Source organism: Nelumbo lutea, chromosome 7 (assembly GCF_056320005.1).
Source record: "Nelumbo lutea isolate HS-2025 chromosome 7, American lotus-T2T, whole genome shotgun sequence".
In the NCBI taxonomy this organism is placed as follows: domain Eukaryota; kingdom Viridiplantae; phylum Streptophyta; class Magnoliopsida; order Proteales; family Nelumbonaceae; genus Nelumbo; species Nelumbo lutea.
The window spans coordinates 5,238,235-5,265,306 of NC_142690.1; the positions used below are offsets into that span (position 1 = coordinate 5,238,235).

The 27,072-nt window shown below is 37.9% G+C and overlaps 1 protein-coding gene and 1 pseudogene across 7 annotated transcripts; both read left to right on the plus strand.

Moving 5' to 3' along the window:
• Positions 1-257: 257 nt before the first annotated feature.
• On the plus strand, positions 258-19,439 carry LOC148844786 (uncharacterized). Of its 7 annotated transcripts, none has more exons than XM_088955708.1 (6): positions 363-774; positions 1,700-1,871; positions 12,750-13,064; positions 13,240-13,283; positions 13,396-13,603; positions 18,773-19,439. In XM_088955708.1, the coding sequence occupies exons 1-3, from the start codon at positions 548-550 to the stop codon at positions 12,915-12,917; spliced, it is 567 nt and encodes a 188-aa protein (XP_088811834.1). In that variant the 5' UTR covers positions 363-547; the 3' UTR covers positions 12,918-13,064; positions 13,240-13,283; positions 13,396-13,603; positions 18,773-19,439. The 7 variants fall into 7 exon arrangements, with proteins under 7 accessions (XP_088811831.1, XP_088811830.1, XP_088811833.1 ...); XM_088955710.1 differs by having other exon boundaries at positions 12,750-12,965; XM_088955705.1 differs by having other exon boundaries at positions 258-774; positions 12,750-13,283.
• On the plus strand, positions 6,510-12,320 carry LOC148844787 (F-box protein At3g54460-like; annotated as a pseudogene).
• Positions 19,440-27,072: the final 7,633 nt, after the last annotated feature.

A 27,072-nucleotide genomic window follows, 5' to 3' on the forward strand; every position in this document is an offset into this window, starting at 1 on the left:
GTAGGCAGTTCTCCACCAAGCAGTTCACCAGTAGGCAATTCACCACAAAGTAGCTCATGACTAAGGCACGCCACCACCAGGTCAAATAACGAGGTACTTAGCCTAAAAAATTTACATCACAAAACATTGGTAAGTCACCCAATACGGTTATATCATCAATAGTTGTATTCGAAGAACGAGGATATCAAAGGAATGGTTCGGTGTATCTTACATAAATTTTGGATAAAAATGGATTAGCAAGACAATCATGGGCTTTTACCATCGTTAGTTTAGAGGCTTTGTAGTTTGTACGCACTCATCGTTAGTTTAGAGGCTTTAGAAGGTGGAAAGTAAAAGAAGAAAACACAGATAAATCTGATTTTGAACCTTCTGTCCGTTGGTGGCCGTTGCCATGGTCTCGTCTCGTGGAACTCTTTTTATTCCCTCTTCTTGATTTCTCTCTCCTTGGGCCCTTTCGTAGTCTCTAGACTGCTTCTTGCTCTCTCTCACGCACACTCTATTTCTTCTGAGAAGACACACTCTTCGATCTTCGCCTCGAGAGGGTGAAATGCAAATCAAAACGAAATGCCGGGTTTCTGATCGTGGTTTTGGGCGTCGTCTTCCTGCCGGCAGTGGTGTTTTGTCGATGTGTGAAGCTCGAAGAGCCTTTCCGGTGGACCAGAGAGTAGAGCTGATTGAGTTTAGAGCTCGTGACAGTGTAAGGCACCGCCGAATCTTGCAGGGTGGGATCGTCTATTTTGCCGTCGAGAGTACCTACAATCCTTACACCGTCGGGTAATTTTTTTCTTTCGGTCCTTGGTTGATTTTAAGCTCTGGGTTCAATTGAGGATTGCGCTTGGCTTCCGGGTTTTGTTTCTGTTCTTTTACCTATTCGTTATTTTATAATTTATATTGATGGGTTCTTGATATTCTTTGCTTCTTTACTGTTTTCCTTTTCTTTGTTTAATGGGTTCTGGATTTGGTGATTCTTGATGTTCTGAGGTTCTTTAGTTTGTAAATTGACAGTTATGTGGGTCTATACTCTTCTTTTGATGCTTTTGATGTAGTTCATAGATGGGTTTTTGAAGATGTTGATTCTTCTTCTCCATTTGTTTATCTTCCTCGGCTTTTGATCTCTTTAAAACTCTACTGGGCGGGGATTTATTGTATTGGTTTTCACACATTTCTTTTTTCTTTGAACCGGATCTATTTTACGAGAGCGAAATTGGGGACTCCTCCAAAAGAATTCTATCTTCAAATTGACACAGGAAGTGATGCCTTGTCGGTCACCTGCAATGCCTGCAGTGGTTGCCCCAAATACGGCTTGAATTTAAAGCTTCTTTCTTTTTTTTCCAACTCCTTCCTCTTCTTTCATTTCCAGTGACATTTTTGCAGGTGTAATCCTTACCAAGAGTGTTACATTTTCGCTGATTGCTTTGAATTTCTTTGGTGCTGCCGCCTCATCCACAGCTTCTCTAGTATCTTGTTCAGATGAAATATATTATTTGACGGTTCAAACTTTAGATGGTGGCTGCACTGCCCGGAATTCCCAGTGTGGTTACCCCTTTCAGTATGATGATGGAAGTGGGGCATCGGGTTATTATTGTATAAGATATACATAGGCATTATGTATCAGATATGTTCTTTTGTATGACTTGGGTGGTGGGGGTAATATTATGCTTCTTGGAACTTGCATGATAGAGATTGGTTCTTGAGACAGATGTAGCAACTATCAGTCCAGAGACTTGACCAAGCCGGACAGAGCCATTGATGGGATTTTTCGGTTTGGCCAGCACGAACTGTCTGTCATTTCACAACTTCTTCATGAGGAGTTGTATTGGTTTTTGGTGGGGTTGTGGAGCCAAATATTGTCTATAGTCCTCTTGTTCCATGTCAGTACGTCCTCTTCTTGGAGTTATTATCTTTTATTTGCCATTTTTCTTTTCATGTAGCCTAATCATTATTGTCTCCTTTCTGATCTCAAGTTTGTTTCTGGATTATTAGTACCATAAAAGGTTGTGAATGGACATATTGGAGACACCTACATTTTTTTTATCTGCAAAGGACATTTTTCTTTATTCTCGAATGCATTTATAAATTTTAGTGGTTGGATGTTGTTAATCAGATAAACATATATTTATTTTGATTCTTAAAAATATGGAGCTTGTCCACTAGCACTGCCTTTGGAAGTCTTTGCTTCAAACAAAGAAAAGAAATTAGAACCCTAGTAGTCTATGATCTTTACTTACCTATAGAACTATCTGGATAAAGTTTGTTTACTTCCTTTGGTTCTATTTCATTTCTATCGTAACTCTGCCTTTATCATTTGGACTTTATATTAGTTTGGTTAAAGCTTGTTTTCTTCCTTAAGTTTGTTCAGATGGCTCAAACAAGGTTTTGATCACCATCTTACTCTACTTTCCCTCATTTTTTTCACTTGTTGAGGCTACTCTTAGGTTTCCATAAGTATATTCATTTCTAATCCTATCTTTTCCAGTTTTTCCCTTGTTATGAATTATTGAACCAAGGTAACAGAAGAAATTATAGTTTTGGATGAACTAATTCTATGGGAAATATTCTCAATCTCTCCCTAGTTTTGAATTATTGAACCATGGTAACAAAAGCCATATCTTGGTCTCCATTACTAATATTACGCTATTCTTTTTTGAGAAAATTTAACCAGAATTTATTGGGGGGGGGGGGGGGAGTGGAAACAAGAGGAGATATACAAAGCAGGGGGGAACCCCTACAAGTTACAAAGGAGGAAGCTTGTCGCTATACAGATGCTCCAAATACACACCAAATTTAGCTAGGCCATCTGCACTATGATTGTGTTCCCTAGGAATCCAAACTAAGTTAACATTCAAACCATCCAAAGAATCCCAAGCTTCAGTCAGATAGTGATACAGTCTCCAAGGGCCCCCTTTTTTGTCTCTTAACCATTTTATTGTATTTGTTGAATCACCTGCAATGATCAAATTCTGAATTCCCAAATTCTTTATTATCCTGATTCCGGTGAGAGCAGCCATCACTTCAGCCTTTGTGGAGTCGGCCCAACCGATTGGACCACTGAAAGTCCAGCAGATATTGCTCCTTCTGTCCCTTATTGTACCACCAATACCTGCAAAACCCGGATCGCCTAAGGCGCAACCGTCAAAATTAAAGGGTTATCGCACCATCACTGATGGAAAGGAAGCCTCAAGGGAGTTTGCTGGGGATGGGGCAGAAATAGAAAGGGGTGAATATCTCTGGAAATATCACTGACTGAAAGTCCTTTAAACAGAGCTGAATTCACCGCCCAAAGGATGCAAACGATAGGTAATATCTGAGATTAATTCCTCCAAGGTTCTACTTTTATTGTCAAATATACGGATGTTTCTTTCATCCCAAACGCCCCACATTACTGCATAAGGCACTGATTGCCAAAAGACTTTACCCGTTTTGCTAAGCCCTATTCCTTGCCATTGATTCAAGTTATCCATAATGTGTTTTGGAAAAACCCAGTTGTACCCTGCCATATTCAAGAAGTGGGGACCATATCCTTTGAGTGAAGTTGCAATGAAGAAGAATGTGATCTGCGGATTCACCTTCACTGAGACATAAAATACAAACACATGAGGAGAAATGGAGCGTCTTCCCAAAAGTTTTTTTTTGTAGGAGATCGCAAATATTTACTTTCTGAAGACAGGCTTCCCATACAAAGAAGCAAATTCTTGAGGGGATGTGGCTGCACCAAACTTTCTTGTAAGGAAAAGAGGGATGCTGATCTTCAGCAGTCAAAGCCCTAAACGTAGACTTAGAAGAGAATTCGCCATTTGGGTGAAGGGTCCATATTCGGGTGTTAGAATGAGAGGGGGATATATAGGCATCTTTGAGGGTTTGGATTAAGGCTATTAAATCAGAAATCTCCGAGTCCCTTAGGGGTCTTCTGAGGTGGAGGTTTAAAGAATTCTCGGCGGACTGGTTTGGGAGGCAAGCAGAAATAGAGGCTTCTTGGTCAAGGGTGAGGTTAAACAGCCTAGGGAAAGAGGCTTCTAGGGTAGATTCCCCCCACCAAAGATCTTTCCAGAATTTAATTCTAGAACCATTTCCCACTTTATACCTTATAAAAGGAAGGAAAGAAGTATGAATGGAACATATACTTTTCTAAGGATTGGTGGCCTTTATCCTGTTCAAATGGAGATTGCAATCCCACCCGTTTGTATTTCGTCCATATTTACTTGAGATGACAGCAGTTCAAAGAGCATTAGGTTCTTTCGGAAATCTCCAGAGCCATTTGCCTAGGAGAGAAGAATTTTTCTCTTTAAGCTGTCCAATACCCAAACCGCCTTCCCCTTTTGGTCTGCAAACCTGTTTCCAGCTGACTAAATGGTTTCTCTTATCTCCACCACCTTCCCAAAGAAAATTCCTTTGAAGCTTCTCAATCTGATTTCTGACTTTGATCGGAATCTGGAAGACAGAGAGAAAGTAGACCGGAAGATTTGATAAGGAGGCCTTTAAGAGAGTAAGCCTACCCCCTTGGAGAGAGAACATCTTTTTCAAGTCAATAATTTCTTTTCACATTTCTCCAACACAGGGCTCCAAAAGTTGAGGGATTTTGGATTCCCTCCAAGAGGCATCCCAAGGTAGGTAGTGGGGAGATTCTCCATTTTGCACCCCAATAAAGGTTTGAAATTTTCTAGAAGTTCCACTTCCATTGAGTTGATAGCCACAATACTACTTTTGCTGAAATTAACTCTCAGACTAGTGAGAATCTCGAAACATTCGATTACCATTTTAGTGTTTGTGATGTTGGTTATGGAGGCATCCAAGAATATGATTATGTTGTTGGCGAACTGTAAGTGAGAGATGTGAAGTTTGTCCCTGCCCACTTCAAAACCTTTCACCAAATTGAGAAGAATTGACATGTCAAAGAGATAATTAAATATATCCATCACCAAAATGAAAAGTAATGGGGAAAGAGGGCAACCTTGTCTTAGATCCCTGCTAGCCTTGAAATAACCTTTCGTTTCACCATTTATCAATAATGAAAACCAAGCCAATACAACCTTTAATCCATCTGATCCAGTTTCTCCCAAAACCTCTTAGCCTAAGCAATCAAGAATGCAGTCCCAGTCCACTTTGTCGTATGCCTTCTCAAGATCAAGTTTCACAAGGACCCCCAGGATCCCAGAGGATTTTCTGTCTTCCACACACTCATTTGCAATAAGAATGCTGTCCACAATTTGTCTTCCTTTTACAAAAGCAAACTGATTTGGGGAAATTATATCTTCAAAGACTTCTTTAAGTCTGTTGGCCAGAACCTTTGCCAAAATTTATTATATGCTCCCAACCAAACATATAGGTCTAAAGTCTTTAACTTCCAAAACTCCCCCTTTCTTAGGGATGAGGCATAGAAATGTAGAGTTAAGGCCCTTGTTAACAATGGCAGATGAATGGAAGTCTCTGAAAAACTCCATGAGAACTGACTTTACAATTTCCCAACACTTTTGGAAGAAAAGAATAGGGAAGCCATCCAGCCCTGGAGCCCTATCTCCGTCCATGCTGAAAATAGTCTTTTTGACTTCTTCCTCTTCAAAGCTTCTTTCCAACCAATCCCTCCTTTCAGCTGAAAGGGTAGTGCCATCCCAATTAGATATTGTAAACTGATTTTCACTATCCTTGAAGTAAAGGTTTTTAAAGAAAGAAAGGAAAGCTTCAGAAATTTCCTCATGATTCTCCACTTCTTTCTGATTAAGATTGAGCTTAGAAATAAAATTCTTCCCACTTCTTCCCGAGGCATAGGTGTGAAAAAATCTGGAATTATTGTCTCCTTTTTCAACCATCTCACTCTTGATCTTTGTCTCCAATAGATCTCTTCTCTTCTAACTAGTTGCTCCCATTCCTTTCTTAATTCTGCTCTTTTATTTCTGTTTAAAGCATTGAGGATCCCATTTTGCTCTCTATTGTCCAAGTCCTCTAATTTTGAAAGAATTCCTTTTTTCTCTTCTTCAACAGCTTTAAATTCTTCTCTCCCCCAAGCTTTAAGATTTTTCTTCAAAGCTTTTAATTTCTGAAGAAATCTGAATCCAGTTCAACCCTCTACTTTGCAGTCTTCCCACCATGCTGCAACCTTTTTACTGAAATCTTTGTGCTGTAGCCAGAATTTTTCCAATCATGGGGTTTTTCTTTCAATAATTCGGTGTTCAGCAATATGGGCCAGTGGTCTGAGGTACATCTTGGACGAAGTTCTTGACACAGGTTTGGGAAATTTCTCATGCTTCTGGTTGGGGTTCTACCATTAGAATGTTCTGAACTGAACCTGGTGACATTGAAATCACCCACTAAACACCATGGTAGTCCAACGGTTAGGATAATTACTCTATTTCACAGTAGTTATATATTCACTCTAGTTTTGTCAATCCATGGAATTTCCTGTTTGACATGTTTAATCATACATCCATGACTATGTGGTCAAATAAGGGCTATGTGTCAATCTTTGTTGAAGTCTCATTATAATTAAAAACTTTGATGTCTCTCCCTAGGTGTGTAAAACTGGTCATTGTGCCATCATATATGTTCTTTAGTTCGGAGTGTTTCGAAGCTCCTATGGATCAGAAGAACAGCTTCAAACCCTGAAATTTGAAGCCCAAGCTTTGTACTTCGGCAATGACAAGCCCTCCAGCAGAAGATTCTCTTCAGCAGCACAAGCTGTGTGGCTTCATCTGCACTGTGCTCGTTGCAAATTCACCCAACCAGAAAGAACAGAATGGTCAATCCAAAGAACTAGTTGCCGGAGCGCATTGTTACATCTTTGGAGAAGGGTCGATGTAGGTTTCCTTTGCGAAGATGGTACAGTGATGTGATTGATTCAATGCGGCGGGAATTTGTCCCCGGAGAAAGATTCGAAAGAGAATATGGAGACCGGTTGTGGGATTTCGACTCCGGATTTGGGGAAACGTAAGGGCATTGGGAATGAATACGTTTCCTCGAAGAAGAAAAGGTGGACAATGGGGCTCGTGAATGGTAGCATGAGTGTGGTTCATCAGCTCCAGGCTTGGAGATTGTTGCTAGAGTGGTTAGAATTGCAATTTGTGATAACGGGGAGGCGAGGGATGTTGTTCTGATTGATGTGTATTTGCCTCCCAAGATCAGGGTCAAATGCCACGGCTCTGTTCAGGCATTTGAGTTGTGACTGGGAGCAGAGAAACTTCATGCTCATTGGTGATGGAAATCAGTGTAAAATTACCTGTGGGGATGACAGGAACATTTGGAACCATTCAGATTGTCATGTTTTTGGATGTAATATGCATAGCAATGAGCTTGGATCTTCTAAGAAAAGGAAGTTTGATCTTTGCGAAATTTTCAAGAGCTTACCTGGTATAGAAAAGGAAGGCAAGGTTTATTCAACAAGAATAGAACCAGAAGATGCATCTCTTAGTTCAGGAATTTGGACTGTCTCAGATGATGTGTTGATTAATGTATTAACTTCACTTGGACCAATGGATCTTGTCATGGTTGCTGCCACTTGCCACCATTTAAGGTCCTTGGCTGTATCAATCGTGCCATGTATGAAGCTCAAACTTTTCCCTCATCAGAAGGCAGCAAGATGGATTCCATCCTTTCTATATGGATTTCTCAGCTAAGGATGGATTCCATTTTTATGTAAATGCTGTTTCTGGTGAAATAGCAACTGGTATTGCTCCCACCATCAGAGATTTCTGTGGGGGTATGTTCTGTGATGAGCCAGGCTTAGGTAAGACTATAACTGCTCTTTCTCCTATTCTGAATACACAAGGAACATTAGCAGATCCACCAGATGGGGTAGAAGTAACATGGTGTACATACACATAATCCTGACCTGAGATGTGGTTACTATGAGCTTAGCTCTGGTGATTTGTCACCTGGTAAATTCACGCCGTCATGGAGGAGGATTGTGGGTCAGAATGGATGAAGAGGATAAATCTGTCCAGATAAGTTTACCTCTGCAATGAGTTCAAAATCTTTACCAAAGAGAGAGCAAGATTAGTGCCCTCCGATGATCATAAAGCAGTAGTTACAGCTTCCACAGATATACCTTCTTTTCCAGCAACAGTGTTCTTCGATGCACGAGGAGTTTGAATCATGTTAAGAGAAATCTTCTCGATCAATATGAAGGAGCATCAGGCTGTTCATAAAGATAGTAAAGCTAAAAAAGCTAGGAATAAAAGGAGACATAAATCAACTGGCTCAAGAAATGCCCCTCTGGAGAAGCAAGGGATGCCAATGAAACGGCCAAATCTTTCCAAGATACCTAGGAGGCCACCAATGAGCTCTCTGAAAATAGTGAAACTTGGGTTCAGTGTGATGCTTGTCACAAGTGGCGAAAACTTCCAGACAAAAGTATCCCAGATGCTACTGCAGCATGGTTTTGTAGCATGAATACAGACCCATTACATCAGAGTTGTGCCATTCCAGAGGAATCTTGGGACTGTAAATGGTCCATAACATACTTACCTGGGTTTTGCACTAAAGGAACCTCAGGAGGAAAGGAACAAAATGTGTTGTTTTTTGCAAGTGTGCTTAAAGAGCATTATACATTGATAATTCTGAGACAAAGAAGGCTTTAACTTGGTTGGCTAAACTTTCTCAGGACAAACTCTTGGAAATGGAAATAATTGGTTTGACACGTCCTGTCTTGGATACACGTATTGTTTCTGATGTTGATGCCAATGGATACCATAAAATATTTCAAGCATTTGGTCTGGTAACGAGAGTTGAAAAGGGTACTGTTTGATGGTATTACCCATGCAAGTTTGTTAATTTGGCAGCATTTCGAATTGCTCTAACTAAACCTTTAGATTTATTTAGGTTATATTTTTCAAGAGCAACTCTTATTGTTGTCCCTGCAAATCTAGTGGATCACTGGAAGACACAGATCCAAAAGCATGTCAAACCAGGGCAGCTTCGTGTTTATGTCTGGACTGATCAAAAAAAGCCCAGTGCACACAATTTGGCATGGGACTATGATATTGTCATAACCCACCTATAATCGTTTAGTGCTGAATGGCGCCCCCGTAAGAAGAGTGTGTTAATGCAAGTTCACTGGCTTAGAATTAGATGAAGGGCACACCCTTGGTTCAAGTCTTGGCAAACAAGTTGCAAATGGCTGTCTCATTGACATCTTCAAACCGGTGGGTATTGACTGGAATGCCAACTCCAAATACACCCAACAGTCAAGTATCTCATATTCAGCCAATGCTCAAGTTCCTTCATGAGGAAGCGTGTGGAGAAAATCAGAAGTATGGGAAGCTGGCATTCTTAGGCCATCTGAGGCAGAGATGGAGGAAGGTCGTTTGCACTTGCTGTATCTACTTCAAAGGTCAATGATTAGTTCCAGAAAGAAAGATCTGCAAACTATTCCTCCTTGCATAAAGAAAGTGACTTTTGTGGATTTCACTGAACAACATGCAAAAAGTTACAATGAATTGGTATTCACTGTTCGCCGCAATATTTTAATGGCTGACTGGAACGATCCTTCACATGTGGAGAGTCTCTTGAACCCAAAACAGTGGAAGTTCTGAAGCACCACAATCAGAAATGTGAGGCTGTCATGTTGTATGGCTGGACATATTAAGGTAACAAATGCTGGTGAGGATATTCAGGAAACCATGGATATTTTAGTTGAACAAGATCTAGAACATGCTTCTGAAGAGTATGCCATGATCAGACGTTATCTCCTTGATGGTGGTAACTGTTTCAGGTGTAAAGAGTGGTGTCGTTTACCTATTATCACCCCATGTAGGCATCTTCTATGCCTTGATTGTGTTGTAATGGATAGTGAAAAATGCACTTTCCTGGTTGTGGATACTCTTGTGAAATGCAGAGTCCTGAAATTTTAACCCGACCTGAAAACCCTAACCCAAAATGGCTGTTCCTAAAGATCTTATTGAGTTGCAACCTTCTTACAAACAGGATGACTGGGATCCTGATTGGTATGCAACAACAATCAGTCAAGTTGCTTATCTTGTTGAAAGGTTGAAAGATCTGCAAGAGGCCAATAGAAAGATAGGCTATTCTACAGATGAGGAGGATGTGAAGCTCTCTAATCCGCTTCCTTTTCTATCTCAGAAAAGACACTGGAATGTGTTCCTCAACCAAGAGGCCTGCAAGAAAACAAGTGGGCTGTCTTCAATTTGGGACCCGGTTATTGAAAGAACGGAGAGAAAGTTGGCATCCCGGAAGGCAAAATATCTCTCTTTTTGGGGGTAGGGTGACTTTGATTAAGTGCAAATTATCCAATTTACCTACCTACTTCCTCTCCCTTTTCCCTATCCTAAATTAAGTTGCAAGAAGACTTGAAAACTTCAAAAGAATTTTCTCTGGAGGGGTTAGGAAGAGGAGAAAAAATCCATCTTGTTAGTTGAAAAACTTCAAAGGAATTTTCTCTGGAGGAATTTTCTCCCGTTTCCCTATCCCAAATCAAGTCTGTCTCCCAAAGGATGAAGGTTGCTTAGGCATAAGGAAGTTGAAAACTTTTATTTTTATTTTTATTATTTTTTTGCCCTTCTTTGTAACTGGATTTGGAGGTTTGTGACTGGAATATTGATGCTTGGTGGAGATCCCTCATTGCTAGTAAGTATGGGCTGGAGTGGGGCAACTGGAGAACTAGGGATCTTACCCCAGTTGGGGAAACTCTCTATGGAAGGGGATTATGAAGAATTTCTCTATTCTTGCTGATGGGATCTCAATTAAGGTCGACAATGGTAGTAGAACCAAGTTTTGGAAGGATCCTTGGTGCTTGGATGGTTCTCTTGCTGAGTCTTTTCCTCTCCTTTTTTGGTGTGCATCTAACCAAGAAGCTTCTGTTGTGGAGTGTTACAGCTTGTCTGGAGATTCAGTTATTTGGTCCCCTACCTTTAGAAATAATCTTTTTGACTGGGAGCTTGAAGATATAATGAGTATGTTGACTACTCTTCAGAGTCAAAAGGTTGATTTCTGCTCAGAAGATAAGTGGTATTGGAAGTGGAATCCAGATGGTGTTTTCTCTGTCAATTCATTGGCTTCCAAACTTTGTAGAAAGGGTGCTACTGACTTCCCATGTTCTCAGGTGTGGAATTCTATTAGCCCATCTAAATCCAACTTTCTGATCTGGACTATGGTTTTGGATAAATGTCTATCAAGAGCTAGTATTGTGAGAAGGGGCATTCAAATTTTGGATCTTTCGTGCAGCCTGTGTGGGAGTAATTCTGAATCTACTAACCATCTGTGCATTCACTGCCCATTCTCCTCTCGGTTGTGGAATCGCTTTTTCAACTCCATGAACTTAAGATGGACTATGCCAATATAGGTAAAAGAGATTCTCTGTTGCTGGAATATCAAAGGTCTTAACAAGAAAAGAAAGATATTGTGGAAGACTATTACTAGTGCTGTTTTATGGTCCATTTGGTCTGAGAGGAATAGTAGACTTTTCTGCAATAAGGCCTTTAAGTCTAGAAGATTTAATTCAGAAAGCTGTGGACAAGTTAATCTCTTGGGTGTCAGTTACCGAGGAGTTTAGAAATTGTAATTTGTCCGTTATTTTTTGATCTAGCTCTTGGTGGAGTATGTAATTTCTGTGATGATCGGTTTGCCTTACTGGGATTGATCTCAGCCTGAATGTGCTGTTTTTGAATAGATATTACTTTACCTTTGTCCAAAAAAAAAAACAAAACAAGTGTTGACTCTTACAAGTTACTTCCTAAGAAAGTGATAATATTTTCAGTTCCTTGAGCATATACATGTCATTGAACAGCAGTTAACAGTTGCTGGCATAAAATTTGTTGGAATATATAGTCCGATTCATTCTGCTAATAAGATGAAGTCATTGACAATGTTTCAGCATGATGTGAATTGTATGGCTCTTTTGATGGATGGAAGTGCAGCTTTTGGTCTTGATTTGAGCTTTGTTACTCGTGTATTTCTGATGGAACCTATCTGGGACAGAAGTGTAGAGGAACAAGTCATAAGTCGAGCTCATCGGATGGGTGCTACTTGTCCTATTCATGTGGAAACTTTGGCAATGTGTGGTACCATTGAAGAGCAAATGCTGAAATTCTTACAGGATGCTAATGAATGTAGAAGAACCATGAAGGAAGAGCTTGGAAGAACTGATTGTGGAGGAGTACGGGTGCATCATACATTGCATGATTTTTCTGAGAGCAATTGCCTTGCCCAGCTCAGCTTTGTATGGACAAATTCTAAAACTTAAAGCATTTAAAAGTCTCTTTCCCTGTATCTAATTGATGATCTCTATCAATTTGGGCCAGCAGATGACTTGGACTTGTCCTTAATGAAGAAATGGCAGCCTCTGACCCAAAACAGTGCAATAGCTATAACTTGGTCTACAGAACTTTTAGGAGTATACTGTCATTGTTATTCTTGTGGTTTCATTCAATGTTGTTTGCATGTCAGGAGAGTTTTGCTGGCTATAGCCGCACAAGTTTGAACTAACCACACAAAAATATATTACTTCCCCCAAAACATGCCATTATCATTTCTTCCTGTCTAAATATAAGTTTATCTTAAAGCATTCGTACATCTTTTATTTTGCACGAGGTATCCTATCATAGATGACAATCTTTGTGTGCTAAACATCCTATGTTAGACAAGTTTGTTATTTTAGATAATCATCTCTTTTTTCAGTCTCATCGCACTATTGTTTATGTGCATAAGACAAATCGAATTTGATTCATTTTAATTCTGATTCTGCACTGTGTTTGAATTCCTTTTGTCTCAAAACTTTCAGGCCTGATTATAATATTTATCTGCAGAGAATTGCTGTCAATGGGCAAATTCTCCCCATTGATCCAACAGTGTTTGCCACTTCGAGCAATAGGGGAACCATAATTGCTTCTTTGGCATACCTTGCAGCAGATGCATATATGATCCATACTAACCAACAAACTAGAACCAATAAAGTGTTGTCCGCACAAGTTTGAACTAACCAAACAGAAAGATATTACTTCCGAGTCTAGAGCAGGATGGAGGTACGGATTTTTTGCTACTGACCCACCTGGGTGGTGGAACAACACATGCATTGAAGACTTGCATTCTATAATTTTCTTGTATGTCATATACAATAGCGGGTATGTATACATTGAACCTGTCATTTCAGTTCCCGTACTATATTACTAATCAAATTACTGATTCTTATTTCTTTCAAAAAAAAAAAAAAAGATGCATATGATCCATTTGTCAATGCTGTAAGTTGCAGGAACACAATTTTTTAACAATTTAATTGATGTGAAACACTTTGTACAGGCTGTTGGAAAGGATTATAAGCCCACACCTTTTATTTGTTAAAGGTTGAAGTTAACCAACTGACTACTTAGTTTTCGTTGTTGGGGAAGGAAATTGGTGAAACAAATTATATTCATGATCTCAGAATTTCATTTCTTCCATTTTTCTTTTGTGCAGATAAGTAATGTTGTTTCACAATCTGCCTGTTCAGCTTTATGCTTTGCTAGTACTGCACCTATGATCTTAAGTCAATTGAATGAAGTATTGTTATTATTCCACCAAAAGGTTTCAATTCAAATTTTTAACATTTCTGCCAAGATGGGGCAAGAATTTTGGTGCATTGGCTTCCATAGAGTTCAGGACCAAGGGATGACCATTTTAGGAGGTTTGAATCCTGACTTAAGTGTTTCTCCATTGTATGCTCTAGTCCAAAATGTAGAGAATGAGTACTGGTTAGATGCTAGCCTTTGCATTTATGTCATGTGTGCGTATCCTTGTGGTTTCTAACATACACTATAAGCATATGTTTTTATTTAGATATGTAAATATATTATGTATATAGTTGTATACATGCCTAGGTATGTATGTATCTGTATCTTTGTCATGAAGTTCATTCTAAAAAGGTTTTATTGATAATTATGATGTATACATGAAAGCATTATTTTGCTTAAATTAATCACCCATTAAATTATTATTCTTCATGACATGTAAAACTAAGAAATTAAATATATTTAACACAATAAGGAAGTTCTTATATATGTTAACCAGAGATGCCAATGGGTCAAGTCAAATACGTGACTCGACCCTATATGGTCGGGTTAGGGTCAGGTGTATTCGGCTTTAGGGTCGGGTTAGGGTTTTGATTCTTTGACCCGAGTCGGGTTTGGGCTTGGGTTTGGGATTTGATTGGCCCATTCCGTTGGGTCATGATACCTACATATATACCAAGTATTCTTGTAGTTTTTTGACTTCTAACTATATAGATTTAAAGTTTATATTTTATTTACATGTTGATTTTGATTTTCTTCTTTTTTTTCTAAATGGAAAAAGTAACACCTTAGAATCTATAAAAACAACTTCCTAACTTAAATTAATGTTTTTTATGTCTTCAAAACATGTTAAAAAAATACATTTGAAATGCTACAGGTTGAGTCGGGTTAGAATCGACTTCGGGTTACGGTGCTCGAGAGTTGGGTTATGGTTGAGGAAAGCTCGTGCCGAAACCGACCGGTTGACATCCCTAATGTTAACGGTCGACAATGCTCTCATGGACTATATTCCATGATATTGTAAGGACCAATTATTGTGATTTGCATAATTGCATCTCAAACTACTTAAGATAGACAATAGTTGAGATTTCCCTGCAAACAATGTGGAGAGTGTACATATCTAAAAAGGCCATTATCCAATGGTGACCCCTACTATCTAGGTTCTTGGGAGGGGTAAACTAGGTAGTTCTAACTCCTAACCTTTAGCATTTTCTTTTGCACAAAGTGGCTGCTCTCACTCTCACTATATGAGAGTGTACATATCTCTTATCCAGAAATAGTATTCAGGGAGCTTTTCAAGCAGTTTACTTCTATCCAACCCATACCTAACACTTTATTGTGAGAAGCTGTTTATTAGATATGGTTGTTGCATAAGTTATGCCTACTTTCTGATAGTTTTGAGAACTAAGCTTCTATGTGGTGGATAAATATTGGAGATATTTTAATGTTGTGTACATTACAAATGCATTTATGAAATTCATCTTTGCTATTTCTCTCTATTGGATATAGTGTCATGCCTTGATTTATTGTAATGTATTTAGGAGTTTGTATACACTACACAAATTGCATTTGAAAATGAGTTTAATAATGACATTTCGTGTAGCCAAGAAAGTAGAGAATTATCAACAAACCACAAATTATGAAATACAAAATTAGGAAAAATAAAAAAACTCAATTATACTTCACATTTATATAGCCTCTGAGACCTAAAATTGAAGAGATCAATGACGGGTGACACAAGAAGAACTAGGAGTAGACCAAAAAGGAAAAGGGCATTAGTAGTAAGAAATGATTTAGGCACTAATAATTTAACAGAGGATATGACTTTAAATTGAATGGATTGGCGAAAAAGGATTTATGTAGCCAACCCCATATAGCTAGGATAAGGCATGAATGATGATGACGATGATGACATATTAGGGATGATTGTTTATAAGCTAGCCTAGCTTGTCTAGCTTGCAAATTTATGGACTCAAAAAGCCACATTTCTTCTAGGTCTAGCCCATCTTCGACCTACATTAAGACTACAAAAAATGTAGATATGTGATTTTTAGCTATATTTGGATAAACCCGATATTAGTTGTAACCTCAGAATGGAGTTTCAGCTTGCAGCCTTTAATTGTAACGTTAAAATAAACTTTGAGTCAAATTTTCTATCCTGATATAACTGATGTGATTGCAGTTCTATAGATTTAGAATTGCCTTGAGAAATCCTACAACTTGTCTATGATGTTTGGGCACACATTAAACTTCGATATCTTAATATTTATTGTTATTTTATAAATACATAATTATTATTTTATTAGTACATTGTTATGATTTTATTAGTTTTTTATAATTAATATCTTAGTATTTATCATTAATTTATGAATATTTTATTCATAATTATTAATATTTGGATAAACCCGATATTAGTTGTAACCTCAGAATGGAGTTTCAGCTTGCAGCCTTTAATTGTAACGTTAAAATGAACTTTGAGTCAAATTTTCTATCGTGATATAACTGATGTGATTGCAGTTCTATAGATTTAGAATTGCCTTGAGAAATCCTACAACTTGTCTATGATGTTTGGGCACACATTAAACTTCAATATCTTAATATTTATTGTTATTTTATAAATACATAATTATTATTTTATTAGTACATTGTAATGATTTTATTAGTTTTTTATAATTAATATCTTAGTATTTATCATTAATTTATGAATATTTTATTCATAATTATTATTTTGTTATTATTATTTTCTTATTAGTTTATTAATATTCTATTACTTTTGTTGATTCTTTTAAAATTAATTTTTTATTATTTAATAATTAATGTTAGTATTTTATTATTACTTTAATTATAATATTATTTGAATTTTATTTGTACTTAAATATTACTATGATTATTAATTAATGAATTAATATCTTTTCTTTTTCTTTTTAATTTATTAATTTTTTATTATAGTATTATTATTTTATGAATATTTTATAAATGTACTCTTATTTTATTATTATTATCTTATTATAACTTTTGGAACATTTTATTAGTTAATTATTAATGCCTTATATTATTTATTTATATTGTGTTTATATTTTATTATTATATTTAATAATTAATATTTTTGTTATTTTTAGTTTATTAATATTTTGTTATAGTACTATTATTGTACTAATATTTAGTTAGCAGTGCATTAATATTTATTGTTAATATATTTTTATTATCTTATTGTTAGTTGAATAATATTTTATTATTTTTTAAAACTAAGATACTGAATTCTAATGTGTGCCCAAATAACATAAACAAGCTATAGGATATCTCGAGATAATTCTAAATTTACAGATCTGCAATCATATCAGTAGGATAAACATTTGACTAAAAGTTCATTCTAGGGTTACAATTAATGATTACAAGCTCATGTCAATTTTGAGGTTACAACTAATATCTAATTCATCTTGATATAACTAAATCTCACCGATCAACATTTTTTATAGGCTTAATGCATGTCCCGTGTTAGGCTAGGCCTGGAAGAAATGTGGCTGCCTGGGTCTAGAAATTCTCAAGCCAGGTAGGCTGGGTCGGGTCTTAAATAATCATCCCTAATATGTCATCATCATTATCATCCATGCCTTATCCTAGCTATCTGGGGTTTTGGCTACATGAATTCTATTTCGCCAATCCATTCAAGTTAAAGCCCTATCCACTGTTAAATTTTTAGTGCCTAAATCAGTTCTTACAACTTCTACCCATGTTAATTTTGTTCTACCCTTAGCTCTTCTTGTGTCACCCATCATTGATCTCTTGAATTTTAGGTCTTGGAGGTTGTGTAAATGTGAAGTATAACTGAGTTTTTGTTTTTCCTAATTTTATATTTCATGATTTGTGTTTTGCTGGTAATTTTTTACTTTTTGGCTACATGGAATGCCATTATTAAACTCATTTTCAAATGTAATCTGTGTAGTGTGTACACTAACTCCTAAATACATTGCAATAAATCAGGGCATCACACCATATCCAATAGGGGGAAATAGCAACTAAGAATTTCATAATTGCATCTGCAATGTAAAAAACATTTAAAAGTATCTCCACTATTTATTCATGGCATAGAATTTTAGTTGCCAAAACCTTTAGAAAGTGGGCATAAGTCATGCAACAATCATATCTAATAAATGACTTTTCACAGTGAAGTATTAAGCAAGGGTTGGATAGAAGTAAACTACTTGAAAAGTTCCCACTGTACTATTTCTAAATGAGAGATGTGTGCACTCTCATATCGTGAGAGAGCAGCCACTTTGTGCAAAAGAAAAAGCCAAAGGTTAGGAATTAGGACTATCTAGTCTACCCCTCCCAAGACCCCATATAGCAGGGGCCACGAATGGATAATGGTCCTTTTAGATACATGCGCACTCTACATTGTTTTCAGGGAAAATCCTGACTATTATCTATCTTAAGTAGTTTGAGATGCAATTATGCAAATCATAATAATTGGTCTTTACAATATCATGGAATGTAGGCCATGAGAGAAGTCTCAACTATTAACATATATAAGAACTTTTTTATTTTATCTAAAGATAAAAGATAACCTGTAGCGAATAATCAAGTTATATCAGGATAAGAATTTGATTGAAAGTCCATTCCGAGGTTTAGCTAGTTATGCCAATTCTGACTTTTCCAATAATCTTATTTTTTCATCAATAATTGTTTTATCACTAAACTTCCTACATTGTTTTAGATTCTCTAAAATCTTTCTACTTTAAGACATTGGAAATACTTACTTCCATTTGTACGAAAGATCAACCTGTTGCATAGTTGTTCTGCTGTCTGAAACAAAATCATGATATTGGCAACCACATTTTGAGCAATGCAGATCTGAGTTCGGCTTCTATCGGGGCAAGTCAGTGCTCGCACCCTTCGAGCAGCCCCTTGCAACCTTGCATTGGGAACATCTCCCATGAAATAAATCACATAAATACGGAGATATTCCCAACGCAAGGCTGTAAAGGCTGTAGGAATGAGCTTTGCCTTGACCGAAGCCGGACTCTACAGATGCATTGTCAACACCAGTAATGTTGCGTGTGTATTTGCCTCAATTAGTAGTAAAAGCTGTGAGTTGGTAAGCCTGGCTAAAGAGAAGAAAACTAATCTTCTTCTTTTTTTTTATTTTTTTGTTTATGAAATCAACGCATTTGATGGGCTAATTATGACTCTAAGTTAAACAGACAATGCAAGTCCTTCAAATTTTTCCATGAAGAATGTTCAAGTTGCAGATTTAATTTTTAGGTTATCGTGGATTTTCTTTTCAGGATTGTCTGCAATTTGCCACCACATTCTAAAGTCTGACCAACCAACGCAAGCTGTGAGTTGGTCTTGCATCTTGGCCTCCAGTAAGTCCCGTGGTGAACGAAGGATCAACAAAGTTGTTTAGAAACTTCAACATCTTATACGGAACCTCCATGGCTTGTCCTCATGCGGTGGGAGTGGTAACACTTATGAAAGCAGTCCATCCTGAATGAAGCCCAACAACCATTTGATCTGTCATGATGACAACAGAAGATTGACTCGGTAACACTATCAAACCCATCACAGAACTCTTAGACGACGAGCAACCCACCAGTCCTCTAGCCATGGGAGCGGGTCACCTAAATCCTAACAAGGTGCTCGACCTTGGACTTGTATATGATGCAAATACAGAGGACTACATGAGGCTTCTCTGCACTCTGAATTACACTAAGAAGGAATCAAGAAGATAACAATGTCATTCTCTGACTGGTTAGCCCATGAAGCACAAAAGTTTGGGGATGCCTCTTCAACATTCAATCCAAGAGCTCTTCCTTATGATCTTAGTGTAATTGTGTATGAAAATCTGTAGGGACATGCTACCCCTGTCTTGTGTAGTCCCTTAGAATATTATCAAAAAAAATGTTTGTATTTCATTGGAGGTTGCAAACGAGGTTAAAATTATCTTTTACACTTGCTTAGCCTAACACATGACAATTATCTTTCACAGTTGGCCAAAAAGACTGAATGATCAGGAATCTTTCATATCAAAAGTTGATCTGGGACCTCAAAATGGCCCCATTCATTTGGATTTCATTTTAGCTCTTTCCTCAAAGGAGTGTGACATTCACTCAAACATATGGATTATGTCACTTAATTGTCTAGTTATTGTTATAACTTAGGAGACTTTTCATAAATTTTTTCCTCCGTTGATGGGTTAATTAAATTTGAGACCCAAAACCCTTGCAAGGTGGTGATTAGAATAAAATCCCATTGGGGGAAAAGTTTGGTAATAAAATGTTAAAACATGTAGACTGTTTTTGTTTTTGGTTCGAGAGAAACAAAAAAGATATGGGAAAATTCTCAAGGAATTCATAATGTTTGTTGAGAACTTTGCCTCAATTCTCTGTTCCTCTCTTATTTTCTATCAAAACGAAATATAGCCTTAAAATACAACTGGTGCCATGGAAGGCTGACATAAGTTGTAGGGTTGAATGGGTGACTGATGCAGAAGATCACCTATATCAGTTGGAATTGGCCACATTATGCTTCCAGGTGTGGCAGAGAGGAGCCTCTTTTCTTGATTTTGCTCAAAATTTCATCATCTGGGAAATTAGCCATAGCCAAATGACTTAATTCTCTCTGCAATGTCACTGTCTGGTTGAGTTCTTATGAATCAACTTTTAGATATACTTCTATTCAACAGCATTATTTGGAAACAAATAAATTAATTGAGTTGAGAAGAATAGCGGGCTTTAGAACACAAAGGCTGAGGTGGCTGAACTGAATAACTTATCGTAGGGGTGTTAGCCAATGTGATGTTCTTTTCTTTGTTGCAAGTTTCAAACATTATCATATATAGCAGTCAACCCAATTTCAGCTTCATAAAGTAGGAGCTTACAACCTACTAAATAACTTGTTCATTAAAAAAGCAACTACCCGGAGCTCTATTTAGATAATCGGGATCAACATCAAATGGGTGTAATTTAACCTAAAACCACAAAGAGACAGATATGTTCTTTTTTCCCTTTTACTTCTTAGTTTGTAGATCTACAAGGATCATCAGTGATCCCATGATTGTTCTTGAATCATGTCTTTGTTTTGAAATGCAAAAATAAGTTTCTTTTATTTCAAAAAAGAACCTATTCATATTTTTTTGAAACCATCAAAATGATGGTTTTTAAAACGAAAACAAATTTTAGAGTACAGATATTGTATGATTTAGGAAAGATGATGAACTCATGAAATATCATTATATGAAAACATGATTCTTAAACCAGAAATTCTTGAAAACATTTTTATCTCTGTTTTGGTAACAAACATGTAAACCACCAATAACATGTTTTCCGTGTTTTTATTTTAGTAACCAATTTGTCATCAAAATAGATGGTTTAATTTGAATTTGGAACTCACAACAAGAAAAACAATCCACTTGGAAGAACACCCAGTGTCAATCTGTGTGTTGAAAGTGATATATCTTTAATTATTATTTATTTTCGAAAATGCAGTGTGCTTGATAAACAAGATTTGAGTTGGATAAATCAGGCCAATTGGTCGACAAGGAGAAATCGTTTTCACTGTTCATAATAAAATGCCCACCACCAAATACCTTTCACAACACATTGGCTACTGAATCCATGTCTAATTTTGTTTTCAAACTTATTATTAATGTTATTGGAAATTTGTACCGATGCTTCTTTTCTTGATGTAATTCAAGTTTTATTCAAGGTGATATCGAGATGCATCCTGAGATTCTCTTAGTTGTGATTGAAACAAACTTTAATGGCATAACTAAATTGTTGGATGTTATAACTATTGGAGATTTGGAGCCTACGGATGATCTCTTTGTTGACATTGTTAATTCTGGATTGGAAGATGCAAGTGAACTCACAACTCTGCTGGTGATGGATCAACAAGCGCATCAGTTCTTGCACATGAAGTTATCAAATTAGGCTGATTGAGTGTTACTTTTGGTGCAAAGCCTATATCAATCAAGAGAGGGATTAATAAGACAGTCCAAGGCCTGGTGGATAAGTTGGAGAAGAAATACAGGCCTGTTAAGGGGCGTGATGATATTAAAGGTAATTGCTATTTTTATTTCTTCAAGTTATTTTGCATTTTCTATGTTGTTGGTACATTCTTGTACCAAATATTTATTTTTATTTCTTCAATTGTTGCTTCCATCTCTGCTGGAAATAATGATACCATTGGGACTATGATTGCCATGCAATTGATTAGGTTGGCCCTGAAGGTGTTTTATCCATTGAATCTTCATCATCCTTTGAGACAACTGTGGAGGTGGATGGAATGGGGGTCTGTATTTTTTAGTTGGTTTCAAGTTCCATTTGTCTTTGTTAATTGTAGAGAAACTGATGTGGGCCCCACAGCTGTGGGGCCACTCTGTCCGTAGGGTAGAATGTACCTAGTCTATTTGTTATGTTTTTTCTGTTATTCTAGTTGTTATTTACTTTTCAGTTTTATATTGTTAAGTGTTATGATGTAAACACCAAGGGCAGATGTGTCCTTTCAAGTAACTAGCATAACATATAAATATTAAGTTGAAGTGGCGGCGGCAGATTAATTAGAATCTGTTTTTCCTTTCAAACATGTGTTCTACTGCTCTCTCACTAATCTTTCTCCTCTTTCTTCTTCACTTTCTCTTCTGTTCGAACCTGAAATTCCAAGACTGATAGTAGTCTTGATCATCTTCATGGTATCAGAGCCAAGTTAGGGTTTCTTATGTGAGTCTAATACCAGCCGACCACATGAAAATCTCCTAGGACTAGAAGCTGAAAAGGTGGAGTTTGTAGACTGATTCTTGGATATCGCTAGAAGTGCTAGCAGTTGTTGGAAGTTTTGTTATGGTTGTAGAGTATTGATGGTCAGGAAGGATCAGAGAAGACTAGGGTTCGGGTAACCCTAGAAGGCAGCGAACAATTCTTTTCTTGTAAGTCATTTACTTTTCTAAGAAAAGATAGGTTGGACCTATCTGGAGAGGAAGGTGGAATCATTCTAGGTTTTCATCTCTTCGATTCACTAGGGTTTTACAGCAAACCATATTGTTCTACTGTGATTAAAACCCTACTGGTTTACACCGAACTATCTCAGCCTTGTTTCCTTCTGCACTAGAGTTTGAAAGTGATCTTGCAGCAAGCCCTAGTGCTGGACTGAACCTTGTGATCTACCTAGAGCTGTCCTCAAGTTTATTGTTGGCATTGATCGGATTCTAGGGTTTCATATTAACCCTACTGCAAGTCTCTCTATGCAGTACTGATTAGATTGTGCAACTGAATTGATCACTTTAAGGACTAATTAAAACCCTAATTCTACAAAGGCAAATCAGACCTCCTTCTAAGCTGTTTTTTAAAGTATTTTGGGGTTTTCGAACTCTCTTAAAGGGGTTAGAGCTCTACGGACAGCCATTGTTGTGTTTGTTAGTTGGTTTCATATCAGAGTTATCCCAGTTGTGCACATACACTGTGAATACAAATCAGGCCTATACTGTTTTTTGGTTGTGATTGGTAGTCCAAGTGTTGTTTTAAGATTTGACCGAGATGGAGTTTAAAAATCAGGCAGAAGGCAGCTTTGGGAGCATCAGTTATGGTAGTGCTTCTGAGATGGGTGGTCAGATTACAACCGTAAATTCAGGTATTACTGAATCTTGTTGGGTAATAGATTCAGGTGCATCCGACCACATGACTAGCTTACCCTCACTGTTTACCTCTTACCATTTGTCATCTGGTAGGGATAGAGTATCTATTGTTGATGGCTCCCTGGTTCCTATTTCTGGGAAGGGGGACATTAAGTTATCAAATACGATATACTAACCTCCTTTCAGTCAGTAGTATTACCAAACACATGAACTGCTCAGTAACTTTCTTCCCTGATCGGTGTGTTTTTCAGGACCTGGAGACGAAAAAGGTGATTGAGATTGGCCGTGAGATGAATGGGATCTATCTGCTCAGGGAGAGCTCGTCGGGAAGAGTCAGTGGGTAAGAGGTCACTTGTTTCCCAGAGTGTGAGTTCGGTTATGCTTTGGCATAACCAATTGGGTCATTTGTCTTTTCGATCCTTAAAGAGTTTGTTTCCTATTTTGTTTGAGTCTGTTGAGTTGTCCCAGTTGCAATGTGAAACTTATGAGTTTGCTAAACATTGTAGAAACTCTTATTCATTGAGTTATAAAAGGAGTAATTGTCCTTTTGATCTTGTGCATACGGATGTTTGGGGGCCATATCACATTCCTTTTATGGGTGGGTACAGATATTTTTTGTTATTTGTTAATGACCATACCCAGTTTTCTTGGGTTTATCTTATGCGTTCACGAGATGAGGTTCCTGCCCTGACCCAAAACTTTCACCAAATGATCCTAACCCAGTTTGATGCCAAGATTAAAGTTCTTAGATCTGATAATGCAAAAGAGTACTTTGCTAAGTCATTGGCATCTTACCTTCTTACTCATGGGGTTATCCATCAGAGCTCTTGCCCTCATACACCTCAGCAAAATGGGGTTGCAGAAAGGAAGAATAGGCACATCTTGGAGGTGGCTAGAAGTCTTATGTTTACCTCCAACATCCCTATTCGCTTCTAGGGTGATGCTATCCTCACGACGGTCTATCTTATTAATCGGATTCCTTCCCGGGTTCTTGATTTGCGATCTCCTTTTTCCCTTCTATACCCACATGAGGAGTTGTTTTCTATTCCCCTTAAGACATTCGGTTGTACCTGCTTTGTTCAGCTTCTCGGACCCCATCACTCCAAGTTTGAACCCAAGGCCTCCAAATGCATTTTCCTTGGTTATGCACGAACTCAAAAGGGGTATTGCTGCTATGATCCTGTCTCAGGGAGGAAGTTCGTCTCCATGGATGTCACTTTCTTTGAGGAGACACCCTATTATCCTCGGGTTTCTCCTTAAGGGGAGAGCAGTGAGAGTAGGGGTTTAAGTCCTTGTCTTTAGGGGGAGAGCAATGAGAGTAGGGGCTTAGGTCCATGTCTTCAGGGGGAGAGCAGTGAGAGTGGGGTAGTTCCTTTATCTATTCCATTGGGTGATGGGAGTTACAATGGTGAGGGTGGCCAGAGGGATCAGGAGTTGAGGGGGAGCTGCAATGGTGAGGGTGGTCAGAGGGATCAAGAGTTGAGAGTCTATCATAGGCGGTGCAGGCAGGTTGATCCCGACCATCAGCAGTCCAAGCCAGCTCCAATCTCATCTGCGGCTCCAGGTCCAAGCATTACAGTCCCATGACCCATAGAGACTTCTTCTGTTGTTGCCATTTCACCTCCTACAGATGACCTTGATCTTCCGATTGCAGTCCGTAAAGGGAAACGACATTGTACCACATCTACAGCCCACTGCATTTCCCATTTTTTATCGTATGATCGCCTATCTCCTACATACAGGTCCTACCTTAATTCCATTTCCAATGTTCCTATTCCAAGAACAGTGCAAGAGGCCCTATCAGTCCCAGAGTGGAGAGGTGCAATGCAAGTTGAAATGGATGCTCTGTTGAAAAATAATACCTGGGAGCTAGTTGACTTCCCCAAAGGAAAGAAACCAGTTGGATGCAGATGGGTATTTACTGTAAAGCACAATGTGGATGGTTCCATTGAGAGGTACAAAGCTCGGCTAGTTGCAAAAGGGTTCACTCAGACTTATGGCATAGATTACTTGGAGACGTTTGCCCTAGTAGCCAAGATGACCACCATTCAGGTTCTATTATCTTTTGCAGCAAGCTACACTTGGCCTTTGTACCAAATGGATGTTAAAAATGTCTTCCTGAATGGGGACTTGCAGGAAGAGGTTTACATGCAGTTGCCTCCTGGAGTTTGGTTTGACAGATTCAGACTAGCTCTTGGGAAGTTCGGTTATGTACAGGCCCAGTTAGATCATACACTGTTCATCAAGAGGGTGGAGTCTTCACTGACACTACTTGCAGTATATATTGATGATATTGTGGTGACAGGAAATGACAGCCATGAGATTGAGTCCCTCAAACATCTCCTTCATCAAGAGTTTGAGGTGAAAGATTTGGGTCCACTACGGTATTTTTTGGGTATTGAGGTTGCTAGATCTAAACAGGGGATATTTATCTCATAGAGGAAATATATTTTAGATCTATTGGCTGAAACTGGAAAGTTGGGTGTCAAACCTGCAAATACACCCATTGAACAGAACCACAGGATTAGTGCAGAGAGTGGAGAGCTGCTTGAAGACAAAGTTATGTTCCAACGGTTAGTGGGAAAGCTCCTATATCTATGCCTCACTCGGCCAGATATCAGTTATGCAGTTAGTGTTGTCAGTCAGTACATACATTCTCCTAAAACCACGCACCTTCTAGCAGCAGAAATAATACTAGTATACTTGAAGAGATGCCCGGGTAGAGGTATACTGTTCAAGAACAATAACCACGTGAAGATGGAGGTCTATACGGATGCCGATTGGGCTGGGAGTGTTGATGACAGACGGTCTACCTCAGGATATTGTGCCCTTGTGGGAGGAAACCTTGTCTCATGGAGAAGTAAGAAATAAAGTGTTGTCTCCCGGTCTAGTGCTAAAGCAGAATACAGGTCCATGGCCAACAGAGTGGCTGAAATCCTATGCCTAAGATCTCTACTTGAGGAGTTGGGTATTTAGTATGAGAAGCCTCTGATGTTGTATTGTGATAATCAAGCAGCCATTAATATAGCACATAATCCAGTGCAGCATGACAGAACCAAACACATTGAAGTTGACCGGCATTTTATACGAGAGAGGGTCTCATCTCAAGAAGTATACCTCCCTTACATCACTTCCAGTATGCAACTAGCAGATATCCTCACTAAAACCGTATCAAGAAAGAAGCTAGAAGCGGATCTATCCAAGTTGGGAATGATAAACATTTACTCCCAACTTGAGGGGGAGTGTAGAGAAACTGATGTGGGCCCCACAACTGTGGGGCCACTCTGTCCGTAGGGTAGAATGTACCTAGTCTATGTGCTACGTTTTTTCTATTATTCTAGTTCTGTTATTCTAGTTGTTATTTACTTTTCAGTTTTATATTGTTAAGTGTTATGATGTAAACACCAAGGGCAGATGTGTCCTTTCATGTAACTAGCATAACATATAAATATTAAGTTGAAGTGGCGGCGGCAGATTAATTAGAATTTGTCCTTCCTTTCAAACCTGTGTTCTACTGCTCTCTCACTAATCTTTCTCCTCTTTCTTCTTCACTTTCTCTTATGTTTGAACCTGAAATTATATGATGTATGTGGTGTTTTCCCTTGATGTTTTTCAGACTTGTCTGCACATTGATCTTGGTTACATTTCACCACAATTTGTTACATAGCCTGAGAAAAATGATTATTGGATTTGCGCACTGTATTATAAACACATTTCTGCACTCCATCTTCTACGTGCAACTATCCCCCTTAATTATGGCTTTAAAATTCAGAAATTTTGAAAATTTTGCTGAATTTTTCAATAAATCTGAATTATTTTCTTAATTCTTTAAAATATTCATAATGCATTTATTTATATTCATACTACTGATTCATCTTAGATATTTTAATAGTATTTAAAATTTTGGGTAAAAATAAATGGCCAAAATGTTGTAATTTTTACCAAAATAAATCC

What these genes read in the sequence shown, in the direction of transcription:
- LOC148844786 (XM_088955704.1), top strand. Translation starts at nt 548, where the DNA reads ATGCAAATCAAAACGAAATGCCGGGTTTCTGATCGTGGTTTTGGGCGT. An exon ending in TACAATCCTTACACCGTCGG is followed by an intron (nt 775 to 1,699) that starts GTAATTTTTTTC and finishes TTCTTGAGACAG; the next exon opens with ATGTAGCAACTATCAGTCCA. An exon ending in CTATAGTCCTCTTGTTCCAT is followed by an intron (nt 1,872 to 12,749) that starts GTCAGTACGTCC and finishes ATTTATCTGCAG; the next exon opens with AGAATTGCTGTCAATGGGCA.